This window comes from Hypoxylon fragiforme (genome assembly GCF_022984875.1).
Source record: "Hypoxylon fragiforme strain CBS 206.31 chromosome Unknown GGS25scaffold_9, whole genome shotgun sequence".
NCBI classification, from domain to species: domain Eukaryota; kingdom Fungi; phylum Ascomycota; class Sordariomycetes; order Xylariales; family Hypoxylaceae; genus Hypoxylon; species Hypoxylon fragiforme.
In genome coordinates this window covers 2,201,032-2,220,569 of record NW_026054764.1, presented here as the reverse complement: position 1 = coordinate 2,220,569, position 19,538 = coordinate 2,201,032, and the positions used below count along the sequence as shown (strand labels likewise).

Sequence of the window (19,538 nt, the reverse complement as noted above, 5' to 3'; positions counted from 1 at the left end):
ATTTCGAGTTAGGTTCGTGGCAACAGGAGTTGGATCTTGGCGCTTTGTCCCTCTATTTTTGTTACTACTCACATAAGAGGTGTTCGTGTCGTGTCAATTGCGTGTAACGACCAAAACAACCTTTAAACCCACCAATTATGTACATAGCATGATAGGTATCCTGGTATCTACCCTACTATGTACATATCCGCAAATTTCAAAGAATCAACATCGTCGCGACCAAGTTTTCATACCTTGGGACTTGACAATATCTTGAGTTTCGCATCCATGAGTAATAAATATACATAATACTTTTACCTTTTTCCATTCTGTCGATCAGCAACACCATAGGTTGCGCGTGGCGCATACCGATTTCCTTGCGATTTGGATTCGTCATGTCTTCAGCTAATGCCTTCATGCAATCGCCTGCAGGACATACAAGGGTTGACTCCTCTGCCATGTCGTCGTCGCCTATTATACCTTCTTTGGAAGATATATTCGCCAAGAACCCCAAAAGTTCGGTCCTGCAAACTGGAGGCCGTGCTCACACGATACTCAATGAGGCAAACTCTATATACGCCAACGCCGCAAGCGTACTGAGGGACGCACCCGAGATCGATATAGAAACCGAGCAGATTACTAACTCGCCATCACCGAATTTCAACGGTACGACGAGCCGAAAGAACAAGCCCCCCACATCTGTGGCCACTACGGTATCTCTAGAGCCACCCATATCAAATGATATATTGCCAAAGGAGAAGCCGTGGCAGAAGTTCAAGAATCAGAAACCAGCTCAAGAGGTTGAGGAACCATCGAAACCCAAGGCTCGTGTAGCGAAAAAACAAACCGTGAAGGGAAAGGCTAAAGAGAGAACTGAAACTGTTTCTCGGCATTTTCCTGCAAAGGAAGGCATCGCGAAACGTACAGGGGGCAAGTTAGAGAAGGGGAAATCCATTGAAAACCTGGAGGAGCTAGATATAAATGGTCCATCCTGTTCAGAAACTGCCTTGAGGCGGCGCATAGACTGGACGCCACCTCGTACCAACAGTCCAATTATACTCGAATCCGACTCAGATAATCAGGAATTATCATCATATTTCAACAAAGCAACAAGCTCAAAAGATGTATTCCAAAATCTTCAGCACCAATACGCGCGCAAAGACACTTCGTCACCAGCTGCGTCAGAACACCAACAGCAGGCAGACATCCTCAAGAAACGGAAATTAATCGAGCTCGTCTCAACAAGTAATGAGGCTAATCGTCGTTCGACAGAGCCTTCTCCAGTTAAGGCAGTCAACACGAAAAAGAAAACTAGGACGATTACGGAGCTGGCAACGGCCCCGTACGCCTTACCTGTAGACGAAGAACTATATCTGTCAGGACCAGCAACTAAAGAATCCTTGCTCAATTATTTCGACGCTGATGGCGACGTCAAAGCTCTAGTTGAACAACAGACGGCTGTCATGTCTCAGAAGAAAGGAAAAGCCAAGGAACCGAAAGCACCCGCAAAGCCGAAGCGCAAGAAGAAGTCTGGCACGGTAGAAAATCCAATTCTTTTATCACCAAGCTCCGCCTTAAAACAAACTACGAATCAAGACTTTGTCTTTGGAACGTCAAGTCAGTTGGTCAGGGAAGAATCGCCTAGTACGCTCAGAGATCTTCAGTTGGTAATACAAGCTTCAAACCAGGCCGAATCCGATCTTCTTTCCGACTCCGATGGTCATGGACTTTGGCATGCTGGTGCCAGAGATATTGACGGCGATCTTATGAAACTAGACGATTTAGGATTCGTCGAGGACTCTTCTCCACCGTCGCCGCTTGACGATTTCCTTGATATCAATGACATTCTAAAGCCATCTGATGCCAATGAGCCAGCAAGTGTACGCAATTCAATCCTTCAACAACCCCAGACAAGTATAGAAGCACCTACGGAGCCTCAATTAGGTGCTGGTACCCATAATGCGCGGCCAGATTATAGTTTACTTAACGATGCGCAACTTGCTACGAAAGTTTCATCGTATGGGTTCAAGCCAGTGAAGAGACGCCAAGCTATGATTGCTCTTCTTGATCAATGCTGGTCCAGTAAGAATCCGACAGCCTCGGTGGATCAGTCAAGATCGATCAGCACTTCATCCAATTTGAATGCTTCTAAGAAGAAACAACCACCTCCCACGGAACCGGACGTTTCTCCGAAACGACGTGGCCGCCCGAGGAAAAACTCGGCCCCGGAAGCAGCTAGTCCGAAAAAGACTCGTGGTCGTCCGAAGAAGGCAGCTGCGAAAGTAATCGAGATCGCAGATTCAGATGCCGAAATGTCCATATCCTCACCGCGAACATCGTTAGACGAGGACAGGATGTTCTCCTCCCCACCGCCCGTAGACCTATCCATGACGGACGACGCCGACATGTCTCTGGCGCTATCGCCTACGGACCAGCAAACGGTCATGTTCAGACACATTACGAAAGCGGTGATATCGGCGCCGCGGTCGCAGGACCCGGCGAGGCCGTCGTGGCACGAGAAGATGCTGCTGTACGACCCCATCGTGCTGGAGGACTTCACCGTGTGGCTGAACGGCGCCGAGGGCCTGGGCACGACGGGATACGACGGCGAGGTGTCGCCGAAGGATGTCAAGAGCTGGTGCGAGTCGAAGAGCGTCATCTGTCTCTGGAAACATAATTCTCGTGGTCGGGAAAGGAAGAGATTTTGAGTTTCTGCCTTACTGACGGGCGTGGGAGTTGTATAGGTAGCGAGCGGCCCGTAGGTCGGTCTTATGTGCCTAGCTACTCTTTCATGGGGAGGAGGTAGTTGGGTAAAGTTTAAGTGACTTGTTATCCAATAGCTTGGTTCAACTTCTATTTCTCCATGTGTAGATAGCTAGCTGGAGAGATGCTAGATGTGCCCATCGAAAAATAACGTGAAACCCCTTTACTTTTTCTTCGCTTGCCCGTGCTTTGGAATAATAGGGGGTTGGGTCTGAGGTAACCTAGTCTACCTACACATAAACCTAGTAGACATTTTCTTATACGGAATGAGTAGTATCACGATTTATGTAGCTGCTAATAATCAAGCAACTTATACGTATTGATGGACACATGTATAGGTAGGTACCTAAGCTTTTCGTGGTAGGTATATTTGGTAACATGCTTCTATAACTCATGTCACCAAGAACAGTCTAGGTGTTATGCTTAAAGACATTTAGACGTACATGCTTCTCGAATGCTCCGCAGGTACTGAGTAGGTAGGTGCCTGCCGTGAGTGGTCTCCTGTTTTGGTTGGCCTTCATGCGGTGACCTTCACCACTACGGTTTAGGAGGTTAAAAAAAAAGGTTGGCATGGATTCTTAGTTACATTGGCAGAAACATTTCTATCGGTCACGTTGATTCCCGCCTTTATGGAACAAGTATGTATCTAATATAGTGAATCGGGATTGCTTATGTGAAGGGTTATTGCTTAATTAAACGTCCGGGGGTGGGTGGAACTTGTCTGTGGGTATAAGTATTCTACACAATGTCCCTTCGAACTGAAAGTGGTTGAGAGCCTCACGGCGTAAAAGCTTGGGAAATGAATATACTAACTAAAGGTATAACTAAGTGGAATAACGCCGACTTTATGTTTACTTATGATGTTCTAGTCCGTAAACCCCATTCTCAACTATTGTTTAAGCTTCCCCCTTTTCCATATTAGCATGAGAATAGTTGAAACATGGCAACCTTTTCAAAAATGGGTTAAAGCCTTATTGCGAAAACATTCAGGCTCTAATAAGGAATTTCATAAGAACCCCCTATTAAGAGTACAAAGGTAGATAATCGTCTTGGCAAGGCTTTCGCGAAAATCGACTTAACCTAGATCATGAAGTTATGTACTCAGGTAGTTACCCAGGAAGCACGGTAAAGCTTGCGCCACAGATCTAGGTGATCTCTGAAAGTCCTTACATGTGATTGGTTAGAACTTTGCTGTGGCGCTAGATGAGGCGCTAGATGAGGCGCTCTGATGTGCTGACCACTGCCATGGCATGTGCACCGTGTCAGCAGCAGTGGTATTGAAGAGTGGGGCCTGGTATGGTACTCTAAGCTTCTTCATCAGCAATGTAATAAATCATTTTTACCATTTACACAATACAACATTCACACTCACTTACCAAGACAGACTAATTACAAAGAGTACGGACAAGATGGACCCTGCTAGACATGCTATGATCTATGGCCGTAAGTCACCCCCACGCCGTGATATAGCATCTCCTAGACGAGATGCCAATACCAGAATCACGAAGCCTTCGCGACCGACCCAACAGAAATCAACAAAATCGACAAATCCCACCACACAAAACTGGCTAAGTCAAGATGAACAGTCCCGACAATTTGTCGCAGATGAAGACAAATTCGTTCTGAAGCAGTCAAAGAAGAAGGCAGACATTCGCGTTCGAGAGGGACGAGCAAAGCCTATCGATCTCCTGGCATTCAACATACGATACGTCGACACCGACCGCGATGTCTTTGACGATGACGAAGCTGATGTCGATATCGACGTGCCCGCTCCCATCTCCATTATCAATGGCTTGAAAGAGTCCGAGCTTGACGAACTCGATGGCGATATTACGTCGTATTACACACTGGAATCAAATAAGATGAACAGAGACTATTGGAAGGCCTTGCAAACGCTCTGCGCTGATAGAAGGCAGCGACTGAAGCCTATGCGACCGGAGGAACGTGCTGTCAGCTCGGTTATCGCTGATGTAGATAAGATTTTGGGCCCAAAGAACCTGGCGCAGTTGGAGAAATTAGAAGGCCAGATTCAGGCCAAGCTACGTTCAGACGAGGTCATGGACACTGATTACTGGGAGCAGCTTCTCAAAAGCCTACAGATTTTCAAAGCCAAAGCCAAGCTCACGAACATCTACGAGTCGATTAAACAGAGTAGGATTGCACTTCTAAAAGAACGGAATCCAGAAAAGGCCAAGGCACTCGCCGACCTGGAGTCGCTTGGAGGCACCGCATCGATCTCATCGAAGGATTTGTCCTCCAGTTCTACTTCCAAGCCAAAACAAGCTCTGGCGACAACTACTCCCGTCAGCAACCAAACTGACGCACCACCTCCGGGCACTGCTAGATTCGCAACGGGTGGTAATGAGGACTTCTCTCAGGCTACCAAAGCTCTGTACGAGAGAGAGGTCGCTCGAGGGATTAGTGAAAACGAAGAGATATTCGCTGCCGAAGAGACTGTCCCGAGTGCTACGAAGCCGCAATGGGCCGAGAAATACCGGCCCCGAAAGCCACGGTATTTCAACCGAGTGCAGATGGGTTATGAATGGAACAAGTACAACCAGACGCACTATGACCACGATAACCCGCCACCAAAAGTAGTTCAAGGTTACAAATTTAATATATTTTATCCTGATCTCATTGACAAGACAAAAGCGCCTACCTTCAAGATCATTCGCGAGCACGGCAGAAGAAAGGGCGAATCGTTCGCGCCGGCAGGGGAGGAGGATACTTGTTTAATTCGATTTGTTGCTGGTCCACCATACGAAGATATCGCCTTTCGGATCGTTGATCGGGAATGGGACTACAGTGCCAAGAAGGATCGCGGCTTCAAGAGTAGCTTCGACAAGGTATGTTATTTGAATACTTTGCTTGCATTTCCCCATTCCTTGCATCTATCCCACGCTATCCCACGTGGCTAGAGACAACCCAACTGTCGAAAAGCTGGGGTCCGGACACGGGAAACAACATGGATGGCGTCTGCCACTAAATTTGATTTGACTCCCTCTGAGACGCTGATCGCAAGCCACACCGGTTATTACCGCCATCCGCGCGGGACAGGAAATTCCTTTCCTGGACTACTACATCCCCATCCATTTCCCCTTACTGCTCCTGTTCCTGTTCCCCAACCATATGAAGAATTATTCAGCTAACCTGCCGTGCTTGTAGGGCATTCTCCAACTTCACTTCCAGTTCAAAAAGGTAAGAACTATTTTCACTACCTGCTCAATACTTAGGCCAATGTTGTCAGTACTAATAGATGACACAGATTTACTACCGAAAATAAGAGGTCCAAGGCATTATTCGTTGGGTGGTATATTCCGGTGGCAAATGCATGGGTCTATCATGTTAGGTAGATATCTTCCAAGTCACATACAATATAAAATTTGTGCAGTTGCTTCAAATTTTATTGTTCAGGCAAGCAAAACAACACAATGCTATTTTATGATGCTAGTAAATGAATTTCACGTCCCTGGCGTATACCTTCTGAGATACGTAGTAGTGAAGCTATAGCGGCGGATCATGATTCGCTTTTGACTTGGGTAACACAATGCCGGAGAGCTGCCTTTCCCCCCCCTGGTTCGGCTAGGTGCGACGTCCTAGTCAGGCCTTTGCGAGCCCGGCGTCAGCGAAGGAGCTCCCGTACAGAAGCATCCATACATAGTAATTGCGGGAGAGCTGAAGTCTGCTAAGCATAGCCTGCATGATTTTGGATATTTCCCTACATACTTAGGTATATATATATACATACTGACCCACAAGGCATCTACTTGGCATGTATTCATCCCTTATCCGGGTCTATATTAATTAAACTCAGCAGTGAAGTTGTAGTCAGCGCCACTCCAGTGTCATCGCGTGAAATCCTGGTGTTTGATGTGTATTAGATAGGCAGAGTTCAGTATCCCCTATGCCCAAGGTGGTAGGTAGGTACCCCTACTACTATGACGAGGATGGATATGAAAATAAATTGCTGCATGGCTTTACTCATTCAACTAATGAAATGACTCCTTCAACGGCGAATACCCCAATCTATTCTTACCTCATGGATACAATATGGACACCCTTGCATGGTTAGGACTTCCATTACAATTCTAGAAGATGCTGATGCTGCGATGGTCCGTATGCGATATGAATGCGCAGGGGCGCTTCGCTGGGATAGTTTCAGGGCATTTCTAGTAAGGCTGGGAAATATAATCCCGCCAGAGACTGCAAGATTTCACAAATGATTGGCTATATTTGGCGAATCTAGTCGGGAGCATATTCCACTCACGATGCACGCAGCCGCATGCGGGAAGGAAAGCCCCTAGTCCCGTCTCTATTGCCGCACACCGCGCTCTTCATGGTGGCTTCTATCGCTAAACAAAGGCTTTGCTAGCCTTGAATTTTCCGGGAAGATTTCATTTTTATTTTTATTTTTTTGGTGAGCCATCTGGGGATGTAGGTAAAGACATAGACATTGTGGCTTGAGTTTCAAGTTGTAAGCATATTTCTATTCTCATCTGCCCTACAAGCAATCTGGTACCTACATACATACTACATATAATACTTTGTCAAGTTGCTAATTATAACATCGGCTAATTGCCATGTATCCAGAGGGTCATGCCAAGCAATATATCTGAATATCTATTTACATACATACCTAATGCTCTGGAAGTATTCCATGCCATCCTGCCTGCATCAGCGCCTCCCGGTACTCTTCAGATCCTTCATTCCAGGCAAGAAATCCCCGATAGCCATGTTATAAACGAAACATACTTTAGACCTAAGACACAGCAACGTGACTCCGTTTGCACAAGGAGAAACATGCGGCATGCATGCAAATGCACACAGTTACATGTACAGGAAGCACGCACACATATAATATCTGCACACACGCATACATGCACGCATATATAATACATTCACAGACGCACACACGATTGTATTCGCTGGGAAAGATACTTACTACAAGCTTAGGATACATGTCTACATCCTCATAGGCACGGCGAGCACTCACATCTCACCAAGCGTTTTTTCTATTCAAGTCATCGAGCTTGGCCTACAGATAGATACATAGACCAATATTTGGCTTTGATAGAATAATAAGAAGGATCAATAATAGTGATGATGATGATGATAATAATTCAATAGTAGAATACAATTGACAAGAAGAAGAAGAAGAGGAGGAGAAGGAGGAGAGGGAAGAAGAGGGAAGAAGAGGAACAGAACATTGTGGGAAAAGGAGTTCAGCTCATGGGCAATGGGCGATAGGCGTGGATGAAAAGAGGAAAGAGGCGACCGAATGAGTTGGCAGGTTACAAGTCCATAAGTCCATTTGGGAAAGAAAGCCTTGAAACGCCGTCCACCTGGCACTTACCATACATACATACATACATGTAAGCTAGGTATGTAGTAGCTTCCGTTCAGTCATGTCCTGTCCTGCTTTGCCATGCGTGCGTAAGGAAAGTGCCTCGAACTACGCTATACCTGCCTGCCCTGCCTACCTGGGTAGTTAGTACCTGCCTACGAAACTATACAAAACTCCTACCCAACTAGTTCTAGCGACATATTCGCGAAAAGGCATGACAGTATTTATTGACACTTTTTTTTATTTTTATTTTCAACGTCCATATAGTATTAATACTATTATCCATTCATGGTTAACATTTTTAAAAAATACAACAGACAACTTCGCACAGTCAAGGATCCACACTGACAGTATTTTTCTTGCTCATCTTGGGTCTTGTGAGCTTCTCAGGTTTCCCTGTCTACTTTCTACATTATTAGTACATTCCCCCTTTCCTGTTTCGGGGAACCGTCTGATGTAAGTAAAGTACCGTACTCCTCCTTTCTTTTCTATACCCACCAGCTTACCCACTCCTGTCTGGCACCTTCTTCCTCTAACGTTCTACATGACTACTGTGTAACTGACTACCCTACGTGACTACCTAGCACCAACCCTATGAACCCTGCCAGCCCCAGTGCTTGCCAGCATTAGAGTATTTGAACTTTTCCCGCTAACTATTACCACCTCGAAGTACTTACCCCAGTACAAGAAGCCTAGACCATCTTCACATCTTGCCGTAGCGTACATCTTAGCCAGATGCCCACTACCTAGGATCGACTTTCGATGCAGACTGCTACCAGGGTCTACATTGTCATCAGTACCTGCTGCCCATCATTCTGAATATTCTTCACCTCAGGTTGATCACAAAACGAGTTCCAGCACCTAGCACCTAAGTCTACAATAACTCTGAGATCCACTCACTCTACAGTGGGAGGTACCCAGTACTACTACCAGGTCTACAAGGACTACAAGGTCTACCAGGTCTACCAGGTCTACTAAGCACAGCTCTACTACCTAGTAGGCAGGCACGTACCACTCTGACTGTTAACTCTGCAGTACATACTGTACCTTCCTACTACACCCAGTGTCACCCACTCTGCCATTACACACATACCTTCTCATCCACCTCTTACATATTCCTCCAACCTACATTACATACCTACCTACTTCCACATCCTACTTTTATCCACCTCATCCTCATACATCTCTCTCATACCCTCATCTTACACAAAGTCAACCAAAAGAGCACATCTACATATTTATTACATAAATCGCTCTTTTCTCTTCCCTCCTCTCCTCCTACATTGGCTTCTTCCACGCCGCCCTCCTTCCCTATTACTATTATTATCATTATTATTATTGTCATTCCTCACATTCTTCACTCTCAAGTTTGCCATTGTTACGAAGCACACTTACATGCGAAACACGGTCAATCTTCTATTCCGGAATTTCTTATTTTCTCCCTACCATACACGAAATCCTTTCTCGCCGTCGGTGGCAGAGATTTCAAAGCCATTGTGGTATCCCATCAAATTCCTCCTCATACCGTGATCGGAGCCTCCATCATGCAACGAAACTATGGCGACGGTATGCCCGTCTCTTACTCACCTCCCGGTGGTCCAGGTATGAGCAAAAGTCGGAACTGCACAACACAATCAACGGGCGGGTCGACGGCCCTTCCTAGTGTAGACACTTATTACATTCACTCGCCGACTGAGACAGGTCATCAGTCTCAGTCACATCCTCTACCCACGCAATATCCTAGTGCCATCAATACATCTCTACCCCAATACCAATATCCACAAATCCACTCAGCCGGATCCTCTTCTCAGAGTATATGGCCAACCCCCCCCTCGACCGCTTGCGAGGAGGACATGGAGAACTACTCTTTTCATGGTTCTCCAGCAAGCGGTCCGGGGGGGTTACATCATACTATGCCGTCTATGCCCAGCCCCAGAACTTGGTCACCTCCAGAGGCTAGCCAGATAACCTCACAGCAAGCCTATCTCAACGAGTCTAACGCAATGCAAGGTTTTAACTATAGGAGTTGTCCTCCTCTACAGTACGAGCATCAGCAGCAGAGCCAAATGACTTCTCCCGTCTATGGGAACCACATCTATCCCAACCCTAACATAGACGTAGACACGATGGCGCAACAAGAGGCACCTCATATTTCCTCTGCCTTGACAAAACCTAACCCGCTGGTGCCATCTCGGGACAACTCGCCTGTATCGAAACAGGGACAAGGACAAAGGCAAGACGTTGCTTTGAACTCGCAAGAGGCCAATGAAGTTTCGCGACAGCCAAGACCGGTCGGTAACGAAGAAGGCAAAAAAACGGATGAGCCATATGCGCAGCTGATACATAGAGCCTTCATGAGCCGCGAGCCACACGCGATGACTCTCCAAGAAATCTATCAATGGTTCCGCGAGAACACGGAAAAGGCCAAGGACGATGACAAAGGTTGGCAAAATAGTATCCGGCACAATTTGAGCATGAATCATGTAAGTCTTTTTTTATACCCTGCTTGCTTATTCTTACCACGCACATCCCTAGTACCATAGCTTGTTTTAGCACTGCCTACCCCGGGTTTGTGTAAATGGCAAGCGAATTGTGTGACTGACATCTTTGCTACAAAAAGGCATTTGTTAAGCGCGACCGCAAACCAGGTCCTGGGGATCCTCTGACCGAGTCAGGTGAAGCGAAGAAGGCGTCAGAATGGGTCTTGGAAGACTGGGCCATACATGGCGTACAGAGTACGACACGGTACCGCAGCAAGGGGACGTCTAATCGCCGCGGGGGGCTAAGCTCCCATGGGCGGGCGCACACCAACCTGTCAGGGCGAGCGAACTCTGGTCGTAAGGGCGGTCTCTGTGCCAGCAAGTCCAAAGCCGCAGCCACCAAAAGGGCTATACTAAACCAACGAAACCACGGCTCGGCATTCCCAAGTGTTAGCGGCAACAATATGCATCATCATGTTCAGCATATTGTTTACAACTCGCATCTTGGCCTCCAGTATTCGGCTCCTCCAAACCTCAGAGGCGAACCAATAACACCCCCAGATCCTAGCCCAACTGATATGATGTTATCAGAACCGTTGCAAGCCCCAGGCTTGCCGACGACTGATACAGGGCATAGCTTCTCTTACCCCTCTGCCTTTCCGGGGTATGGCCAAAATAACCATCATCAAGGCTATCACCTTGGCGATACAGTTTACCCCCTTGAAGATGTTACGGGGATCTATCCTGGACATTCTACATCTGCCCATGCGCAGACTACTCCACTCATCCAGTCGGACCTCAACGCAATCTTTGAGAGTTCCGTCCACGATCCCAATGAAAGTCGCAACCACCACAACCTTTCATTTCCATATTGGCCTGGACAGCCAACCGGAGGTGCATATCAACCATAGCATGCCCAAGTTGGAGTATGCATACCTAGAGCGTTGCCTTTGTTTTATGATTTGCTCTTGAATGATATGACCCATTATCCCTCACAGTAAGCTTCACAACCATTGCTATCCAACATTTCGTCTCAGTTGCGAGGTCAAGAGGAGGTTACCGAATAGCCTTTCACGATGAATGATATTCTAAGACTTTTACGACAAGACTTATAGAATGAACTTCTTCCCATTAACGAGACGAAAGATATCAAGAGAGCTCAAGACATGCATATACAGAAGGTCAACATTCGGATTTTTTCACATCGTTGCTGGGCTGGAGGATCTGATCTCGAAGTTACTTATATCAAACACCGTCCCTCGCAATACTTCGAAACTATCACCATTCCACACATGCCAAGAGATCAGTAGGCATCTTCGGTACCGAGCGAAACTTATCGCTATATCGATACCTACCTATGCATCACAAGTGCCCTTTACTATTATTATGGAGGTCTCGCTAGTTCTCGAATTCTATCCCTCCGAATCGACCAAAATACAAGGGATCAGCCATAACGCACAGACATCCATATCTCGTCAAATTTCATTTTATGAGGGCTTCCAACCAACCACGGTCTTATTGCATCATGGCTTATACTTCCTTTATGCGTATTCACTTACACTGTTTCATATTCGTTACTTCATGCTCGGGTTTATTTCTCTTAGTTATGGTTCGTTTTACCCTTTTCCCGAACCCAGCAACTTTGCGTGAGGTCATGGGATGGGTTATCTATGGGCGGGAGCGATTTGCCTTGAAAAAAAATCATTTCGGTTTAGAGGGGTGCGTGGTGTTGGGGGGGGGCCTGGTCAACTAGAGCGCGAATACCACATGTTGCTTTTGCTTTTTATTTTTCATGCCTTGAAGTTTCTGCAGCTAGCCAGCTATGGCTAGAGGGGATTAAAGGAGCGAATGGTATGGACTTGCCTACTCTATACCGCGTCGGATCAACAGAACGCGCTAGGCCTTGGGCAGGAAATGGATGTTGACCGACCTTGCTAAGGAAGGAGGTTCACGGGGTACAAGAGGTGCTAGAGAGAGCGCGCCTAACGATCTGCTCACAGGTCTACATACCCACTACCTATGTATCTACCTACATACAATTTACGTTACAGTACCTGCCTCATAGACGCGCTATCAATTTGATGTGACTTGCGTTTCCTACTACTCTTCTAACCTACTTCGTTGTGTCTCCTCTACTGTCATGATTATAATTTTACACTGCACTGCATATGTCTCGTCTATTTCTGTAGTCCTATGCTCCATACATATTGATAGACCTACCCACCCACCTACCAACATAAGTAGGCGCATGGTGCATACCTAGTGCTATTGTAAGTAGGTTAACTAGCTGAAATCCAATATCATTGGCCAGCGGGCCGATAGCTCCTTTCCTGATCTAGTTAAGGGGGGGGATCCTCCCTTTACCAGACTGTCGGGTCGGCCCCTTGGTCTTAGAGGCTGGGCGGCGGGCGGGTTAGGGGATTTTTCGGCCTTCTGTACATTGCGTAGGTACCTGTCGTTGTTGGCTTGGGTCTACTGGTTGGAAGGGGGGGGTGGGTGGTTGAGTTTTTGGGGGATTTTACTAGGGGGGCATTAACTAGACGCTAGCTTTAGTTGGTGGGTGTGGGTTGCTAGATCTACAGGTGCCTATGTAACTAGTGCTTGGGGCTTGGGGCTTGGATTACCTGGGGATGGGGATGGTACTGTTTTAGAGGGTTTTATGTTTTATTCATTTTCTATTTTTTTTTTTCCTTTTTTTTTTGTTTTGTGATGAAAAGAAGAGGAAAATACCTGGACTGGAGGCTTGGAGGAGAAGGTGGGCTGTGAATTGTGGTCATGGGAGGAGGGGGGGGGGGGGGGGGGGGGGGGAGAATAGGGGGTAAGAAGTTAGTTGGCTGAAGGAGAGCAGACAGGGAAGGGAGGATTGTGAAGAATAAAGATTGAAGATTGAAGATAAAAGAAATAGTTAAAGATGACTAGGTAGTCAATCGATCCATACATCCCGCAATGATCACACCTAATAAGATGTCGATGAGTCCAACTCTGGTAGGTATAAAGGCACCTTGTTACCTTAATTAGCTCAAGCAGAGATCCCATCTAGCCTACGCTAGGCAAGGACAGGGGTCCGTTGGGTCTCGGCCCCGGGAGGTCGATACGTGGATGGATGGATGGATGGATTGACAGAGATACATAGGTACTGTATGTATGTAGAAAGAATTGGAAGACGGCGAGACAGAGACACAGACAAATGCATTGTGAGGTCAGTAGTTACCTAGGTTAGGTAGTAGTGGTTGTATTACCTGTTATTGGTACCTACACTCACTTAGATACTTCACTAACGTCGCATGCAGTGTGTAGGATGATGATGATGATGATGATGATGCTGGATGCACGAGATTGGGGTGGTTTTGTGGGGTAATACATACCTACCTACCTAGGTACGACAGCTAGATGTTGGTGGTATGTGTCAGGTATGGTACACACCTTGTATAGGTAGGGCAAAGCCATTGAAAGCTCGGGTATTCTTGCGGTTGCTCAGTGGTCGTTGAAGTTGAAGTTGTGGCTGATGAGGTTTTACATGACACTTTGGTTGGCTATTTCGGGATTTAACTAGGTTAGGTAGGTTAGGTAGGTTGATGGGAAAAGCTGTCAGGTACATAGACTTGGTAGCTGGTGGTTGTTAATGTGTGTAAAATGTACACGTTGAAGATGCTGTTCGTAGTTTTGCTCACCTAGGTAGGTACTATCTACCCAGGTGCCGCGCACTTACATATAGGTATTACAGGTTTATAATTGATCCGGGTATCTTTCTACGACCATCTTACATGCATGAAGTATTTCAGTAAATACGCAATAAAATATAAAAAAAATAAAAAATGAAACTTCCACATGGGAATATCCGCGACGTTAAGCTTAGTTAGTTCCTATTTAGCGTTGCTGGAACTTTTTTTTTTGCCGTGCCCTAGACTCTACATAGTTCGTCTATTAGTTAGTTTATTATTTTGCTTCTGTCTCATCCATCTTCTAATCTACCTTTAGTAGGTAGAGTCTTGACACCTCTCTACAGCGGAGAAACGCCCCGAGAGACAAACTTTCTGTCACAGGGCTGCTAGTGCTGATCCAGGTACAACGGGCAACGGGTGTCAATGTGTTCTTGGTTCTTCATTGAATAGGTAGGCACCTAGCAAGGTTAAGCTTCGCGTGGTCTTGGCCTCCACTTTTGGTTCGTGCCTTGCGTGGAGAGTGCCTGGGCCCTGGGTAGGTAGCGAGCTGCGAGTGAGAAGCTTGTTGTATGCATGTACTATGCAGAGAGGATGATCTACGTGGGTGCTACGTGCTTAAGGCAGGTAGGTAGGTATCTATGTATATCTAGACGAAACATTTTATTCCTTAGCTAACCTATATCGGTATCTTCGTTGTGTCCCTGGAGTAATCTGGGTAGCTAGCTAGATCTTAGAAGGTTCATCTCATCAGTCATCCAACTTTTAACAATATCGCCTAGTATATACGACTTCTAATAGCATGGGAGAGCATAGACTACCGAGAAAGAGGAGAATGCTGCTTGAAGGGTAGGCACAAAGGGGAACTTCCTTGTTGGGCTACCTGGTAGGTAGTAGGTACTAGGTTAGGTAGCTGCATGTAATACCCAGGGACGCGGTTCCTAAGGACTTCATTTACGGTAGTGTGCATGATCCACCTGGCGATGGATGACCAAAGCACTATAGTTTAGGCCCTGACAGAGATTTTAGACGAGCGAGCAATGAAATTGGAGGTATTAGAATCACCTGCATATGGACCATATATGATAGGAGTATTTTTTTGCCGCACATGCTATCTAACTCCCTTCTGGCGGTCTCGGACTCTGGGTACTGTAGTCTGTATGTAGTAGGTATGTACTATGCCCGTATGTATGGTACCGAATCCCAGTCAGACTTAGATGCGTACCAGGTCTCCCTAACAGCATCAAGTTGTGTCACGATGATTAGTTCGTGGTAGAGTCTGGCCCACGCCCTATAATCCTCCGCCGTGCGTCTTTGCCGATTCGGTCCCCACACCGGTATGGTTTTGACGATACTATTTACTAGGCGGATGAACAACTAAGCTCTTTTTTTCTGGGCCCTTTTTGCACTTGATACTGTCTGATTGTGGTACAAACTAATCGCCTATTGCCCACCTGTGACCTGTGCTCTTTGACTCACCCCCACTGATGGAGAACTACATGCTAGCTAGCACCGTGGGAAGAGGATGGCCCCCCCTTTTGGTCCCATTCCAAGCATCGTTCATCCTCGCTAGAAGAAAGAATGACGTGAAAAGAGGGGGAAAACATTGATCCAAGGCTGATTCTAAATCCAAGTTAGCGGGGAAGAAAAGAATGAATGAAAGTGAACCGGGAAAACCTAGACAGGCATGTAGCTAAGATAGATGAATATGAGCTTGTTACTGGTCACTGGTTGGCACAAATGCCTCAGTGTGGTTCCTCCCGCTGCTGCTACTATATTGATCGTTGTCGTTCTTCTTCCTCCGGTGGGTTTCGGTGGAGTAGTACCCATACCTATGCACGTATTCAAAGAAAAGGGGGGGTAGAGGAGAAAAGAAGGCACGGAAGATGCCTTACCTGATAGTAGCTCTTGAAAATGGGAAAGGGGTGGGGGTCAGGTAAGACGACGGCGGTAGCAATAGCAGCAGTGGATGAGCAAAAACATCGTCACCATTTCGCTGCAAATCTCTCCGTACTTACGCACGAAGGATACCTATTCTTTGGACTATTGACATGTGCAGCTGCGTTTCATCTATCTCCTACCACGCCTCTGCCGGCCAATGCATAGCGTTCGCAGCTAAAGTACGCAACTTGCCTGGATTCCAGCATGCTGTACCTACCTGCCTGTTGTCACTCCCACTACCCACATACCGAGCTCCAGAATAGTATGGATCCGTTCTCCTCCATGTGTTACGTGCCTAACGGCCTCCGATACACGAGCCACATTCTAGGCTGAAGGTGGTGGAGGGGAAGAAGTGGGTGCAGTAGGTTAGGTATACAAGACCGGTCTGGGAATTGCAAAGCATGCGACACTCTCTTCCCAGGGTAACCCCATCTGCGTTCTTATTCTTGGTACCATTGAGCCCCTTTGTTTTTCTGGATTAGGTAGGTTACCTAAGTACCTACCTACATACCCACGTCTTTACTTTTAGTACTACCTGGCAGGTACTGAGTAAGAAGTATCCTATGTGTATGCAATACCCCCTGATCAGATATATCGTGGAATCGTAGATAAATCGTAGATACTATCTAGGAAGTGGACACAGGCAAGTCGTATGTAGGTTCCACAATTCTGGAAAGCCTGTCGTAAGTATCACCAGTGGGCCTCAGACTCCCCTCTTCCCCAGAGTAAGGTAGATGAGGAGTCCTCCAGAACATCAAAGACTGTCCACAGTGGGTATCAGCCTGCCAGCGCCTTGTAACTTGTAAGACATGGCAGTGTTTTAGCTAACACTGCCAGGTACCTAATTAAAATTCTTAATATCTCCTATTTACACATAGATAATAGAACCTTACCCTATGCTTAAGCTACGGTTGCGTTGTGGGTCCATTTTTGATGCCGTGTACCTTGCCTCCTTAGGTAGCCATACCCAGATACCCAGATACCCAGGTACCTATCAACCACGTTGATACATTCTTTTAGTATGACAGAGAGTGGCTTAGTCCCGCCTGCGCGCGTGTGATGGAAAAGCTTATTCGACCAAGAGACAAGCACATACGTGGGTAGGTGTATATTAACTACTACTATACTTATATACGAGGTACGCACCTAGGTACACATACACATACACATTCACATCCACAAGCACGATCGACGACGTGGGTTGAAGGGCTGGTGGCATTGGAGCTAAGCAAATTGCGGAAGGGATGTCTACATTTACCACCAGAACTAAGAAAGAATTTACGGGGTTTTCGTAAGCACTGCTATGGACATGGGATAGTAGTTAGGTATGGGAGCATTCCCCAGTTGTAAATCGAAGAGGCTGTAGCGCACGCCTTGTCAACAACACCTAAATAAAAATCCCAACATACCTAGACGCTTCAGTTGGATTCTGAGAATGTCTCCCGCTGATGATGTTGCTAAGACGTAACACGCTTGGAGCTCCCACTCCGGTTTCTAGGCTAGATCTAATCGAGGGATACACTGGATACGCCAGGATGTACGTATGAGTATGTACGTAATATGTAAATATGGGTTCTCGTTGAAGTCACAGTGCCTGCACCTAATCTCTCATGCATACCGTGGCTGCTCTATGCGCATATGTAACTCGCCCAAGGTAGCAGGTGGCCTATTTGAGCCAGATATATATATTTCCCATGTGAGAGGTAACTAGATGAACCCGCCAATTCTTGCCTCTGCATGAACATGTTGATACGCTAATCTCTGCATCTAATCTTTCCTTGCAGGTGTCCGAAATCGCCCAAAAGAAAAAAAAGGATCTATCATGTTACTCGCATCGGAGCAGCATCGACTCGACCGAGAGCATCAAATAACCCAAGATCTCTAACTACCGAGCTTACTTTCCACTCCCACGTAGACACTTTCCCCGGTCCATGGTAAGCACCCCCCTTTCATGATACTACTGTTACGGCCTGTCTGGTTGGGTCTCCAGTCCTGTTTGTTGTTTCATAGGAACGAACAATTGTCGCTTGCGTTATCTAGATCAGATTGCAAAAGTGATATCTCAAAATATGAAATAGCTGACGGACTGGCTGACGAACTTGTACATCCGTAAGGTTTGGAGGACGACATCGGTTAGACACTACGTATGCGGAGCCAAGAGCGATTGGTAGGGAGTTGTTTCGTCTAATTAGGATATGGATGGTGTGTCGTGTCTGCCATAAGGCGTTCTAATAGGGAGGTAACTAGGCAGGTAGGTAATAAGGCGAATGCCACGTGAGAAAGCCTTACACAAAGTCCGCTCGCTTTCCAGCGGTGACAATTTCTTGCTTTTTCTTTCTTCCTGTTTCTCCCTTCGTTCCTCTTCCATCCATCCATTCGTATTACTTCTAATTTTGCTCCCCTACACCCCCTTTACTCTTTATCAACACCCTACAAGGAGCCAAAGACGAACAACCATAAAATGACAGGAACTAACTCGTTGTTGTCTAAATATAAACTCGGCTATTCACCAGGTATGATCCGGCGTATCTAGCGAGACAGCCTGGGTCTCGGGTCACTTACGCAGAATAACAAGCGGACGATCGCAGTTAGCTACTACCTAACCTAACCTGGGTAGGTACATTCGTTGGAGGAGTAGAGATGGTAGGTAGTACGTGCCTGCTAATGTCTCGTTGCGTACCGGTATCATAGATTATCTGACACTTAATATACACGTAGTGTCGAGTTGCCACGATGCAATGACACGGCCGTCTAACCATCCCGAATAGCGAACGCGAGAGCCGCGACACAAGAATACGTACTGTCCCTGGTTAGGTGCCTACCTACCAACGAAGCGAACAGATGATATTTTTACCGTGCCTAGCCATTCCCCCGTTTCTGAACCTACGCGACACAATAGACTGGCAGTCTTGCCCCCCCCCGTCCCTCTCGCATTTGATATTATTGGCACATACTGTACCTACCTACGGAGAACCTCAAGAACTACCTACCTACCTATTATCGCACTTTCGAATTGCAGAGCCGCTTTCCCAGCATGTACTCGCCACCGCTTGGCCGCGAGCATGTATGTAACACTGGCACAGGAGGCCTTCGATGACAGCTGTGGTGACCCGTGTGATGTACCACAAGGCCTGAACCTGTATACTTTGACAGATTGTACCGCTACAACAACATAAGGGGAATAATTGATCCAGACGCCGTATACGCTTTAATTAGTGCTTTATGTCAGCATAGGTACCTATCTGGAAATACCTGTACGCTTATACCCCGTCATAGCTTTTGTCCGGATTTCCAGACTTCGTTTCGGCTTCCCTCTTTTGTCTTTCTTGTGCCTTTTTTTTTCTTTCCCTCTCGTGACTCCTGGGTCTTATA

The 19,538-nt window shown here is 46.6% G+C and overlaps 3 protein-coding genes across 3 annotated transcripts; all 3 read left to right on the top strand.

Moving 5' to 3' along the window:
* The first annotated feature begins 28 nt into the window (after positions 1-28).
* GGS25DRAFT_508203 (uncharacterized protein) lies at positions 29-2,908 on the top strand. The gene has a single exon (XM_049262449.1). It carries the CDS (start codon positions 375-377, stop codon positions 2,685-2,687), a length of 2,313 nt encoding a protein of 770 aa, XP_049113324.1. The 5' UTR covers positions 29-374; the 3' UTR covers positions 2,688-2,908.
* Positions 2,909-4,018: 1,110 nt separating this feature from the next.
* Positions 4,019-6,207, top strand: GGS25DRAFT_508201 (mid region of cactin-domain-containing protein). The gene is made up of 3 exons (XM_049262448.1): positions 4,019-5,588; positions 5,908-5,940; positions 6,008-6,207. The coding sequence occupies exons 1-3, from the start codon at positions 4,152-4,154 to the stop codon at positions 6,023-6,025; spliced, it is 1,488 nt and encodes a 495-aa protein (XP_049113323.1). The 5' UTR covers positions 4,019-4,151; the 3' UTR covers positions 6,026-6,207.
* A 3,423-nt stretch (positions 6,208-9,630) lies between these two features.
* GGS25DRAFT_525710 (uncharacterized protein) lies at positions 9,631-11,477 on the top strand (the record flags this gene model as incomplete). Its single annotated transcript, XM_049264845.1, has 2 exons — positions 9,631-10,569; positions 10,707-11,477. 2 exons carry the CDS (start codon positions 9,631-9,633, stop codon positions 11,475-11,477), a joined length of 1,710 nt encoding a protein of 569 aa, XP_049113322.1.
* Between the last annotated feature and the right edge of the window lie 8,061 nt (positions 11,478-19,538).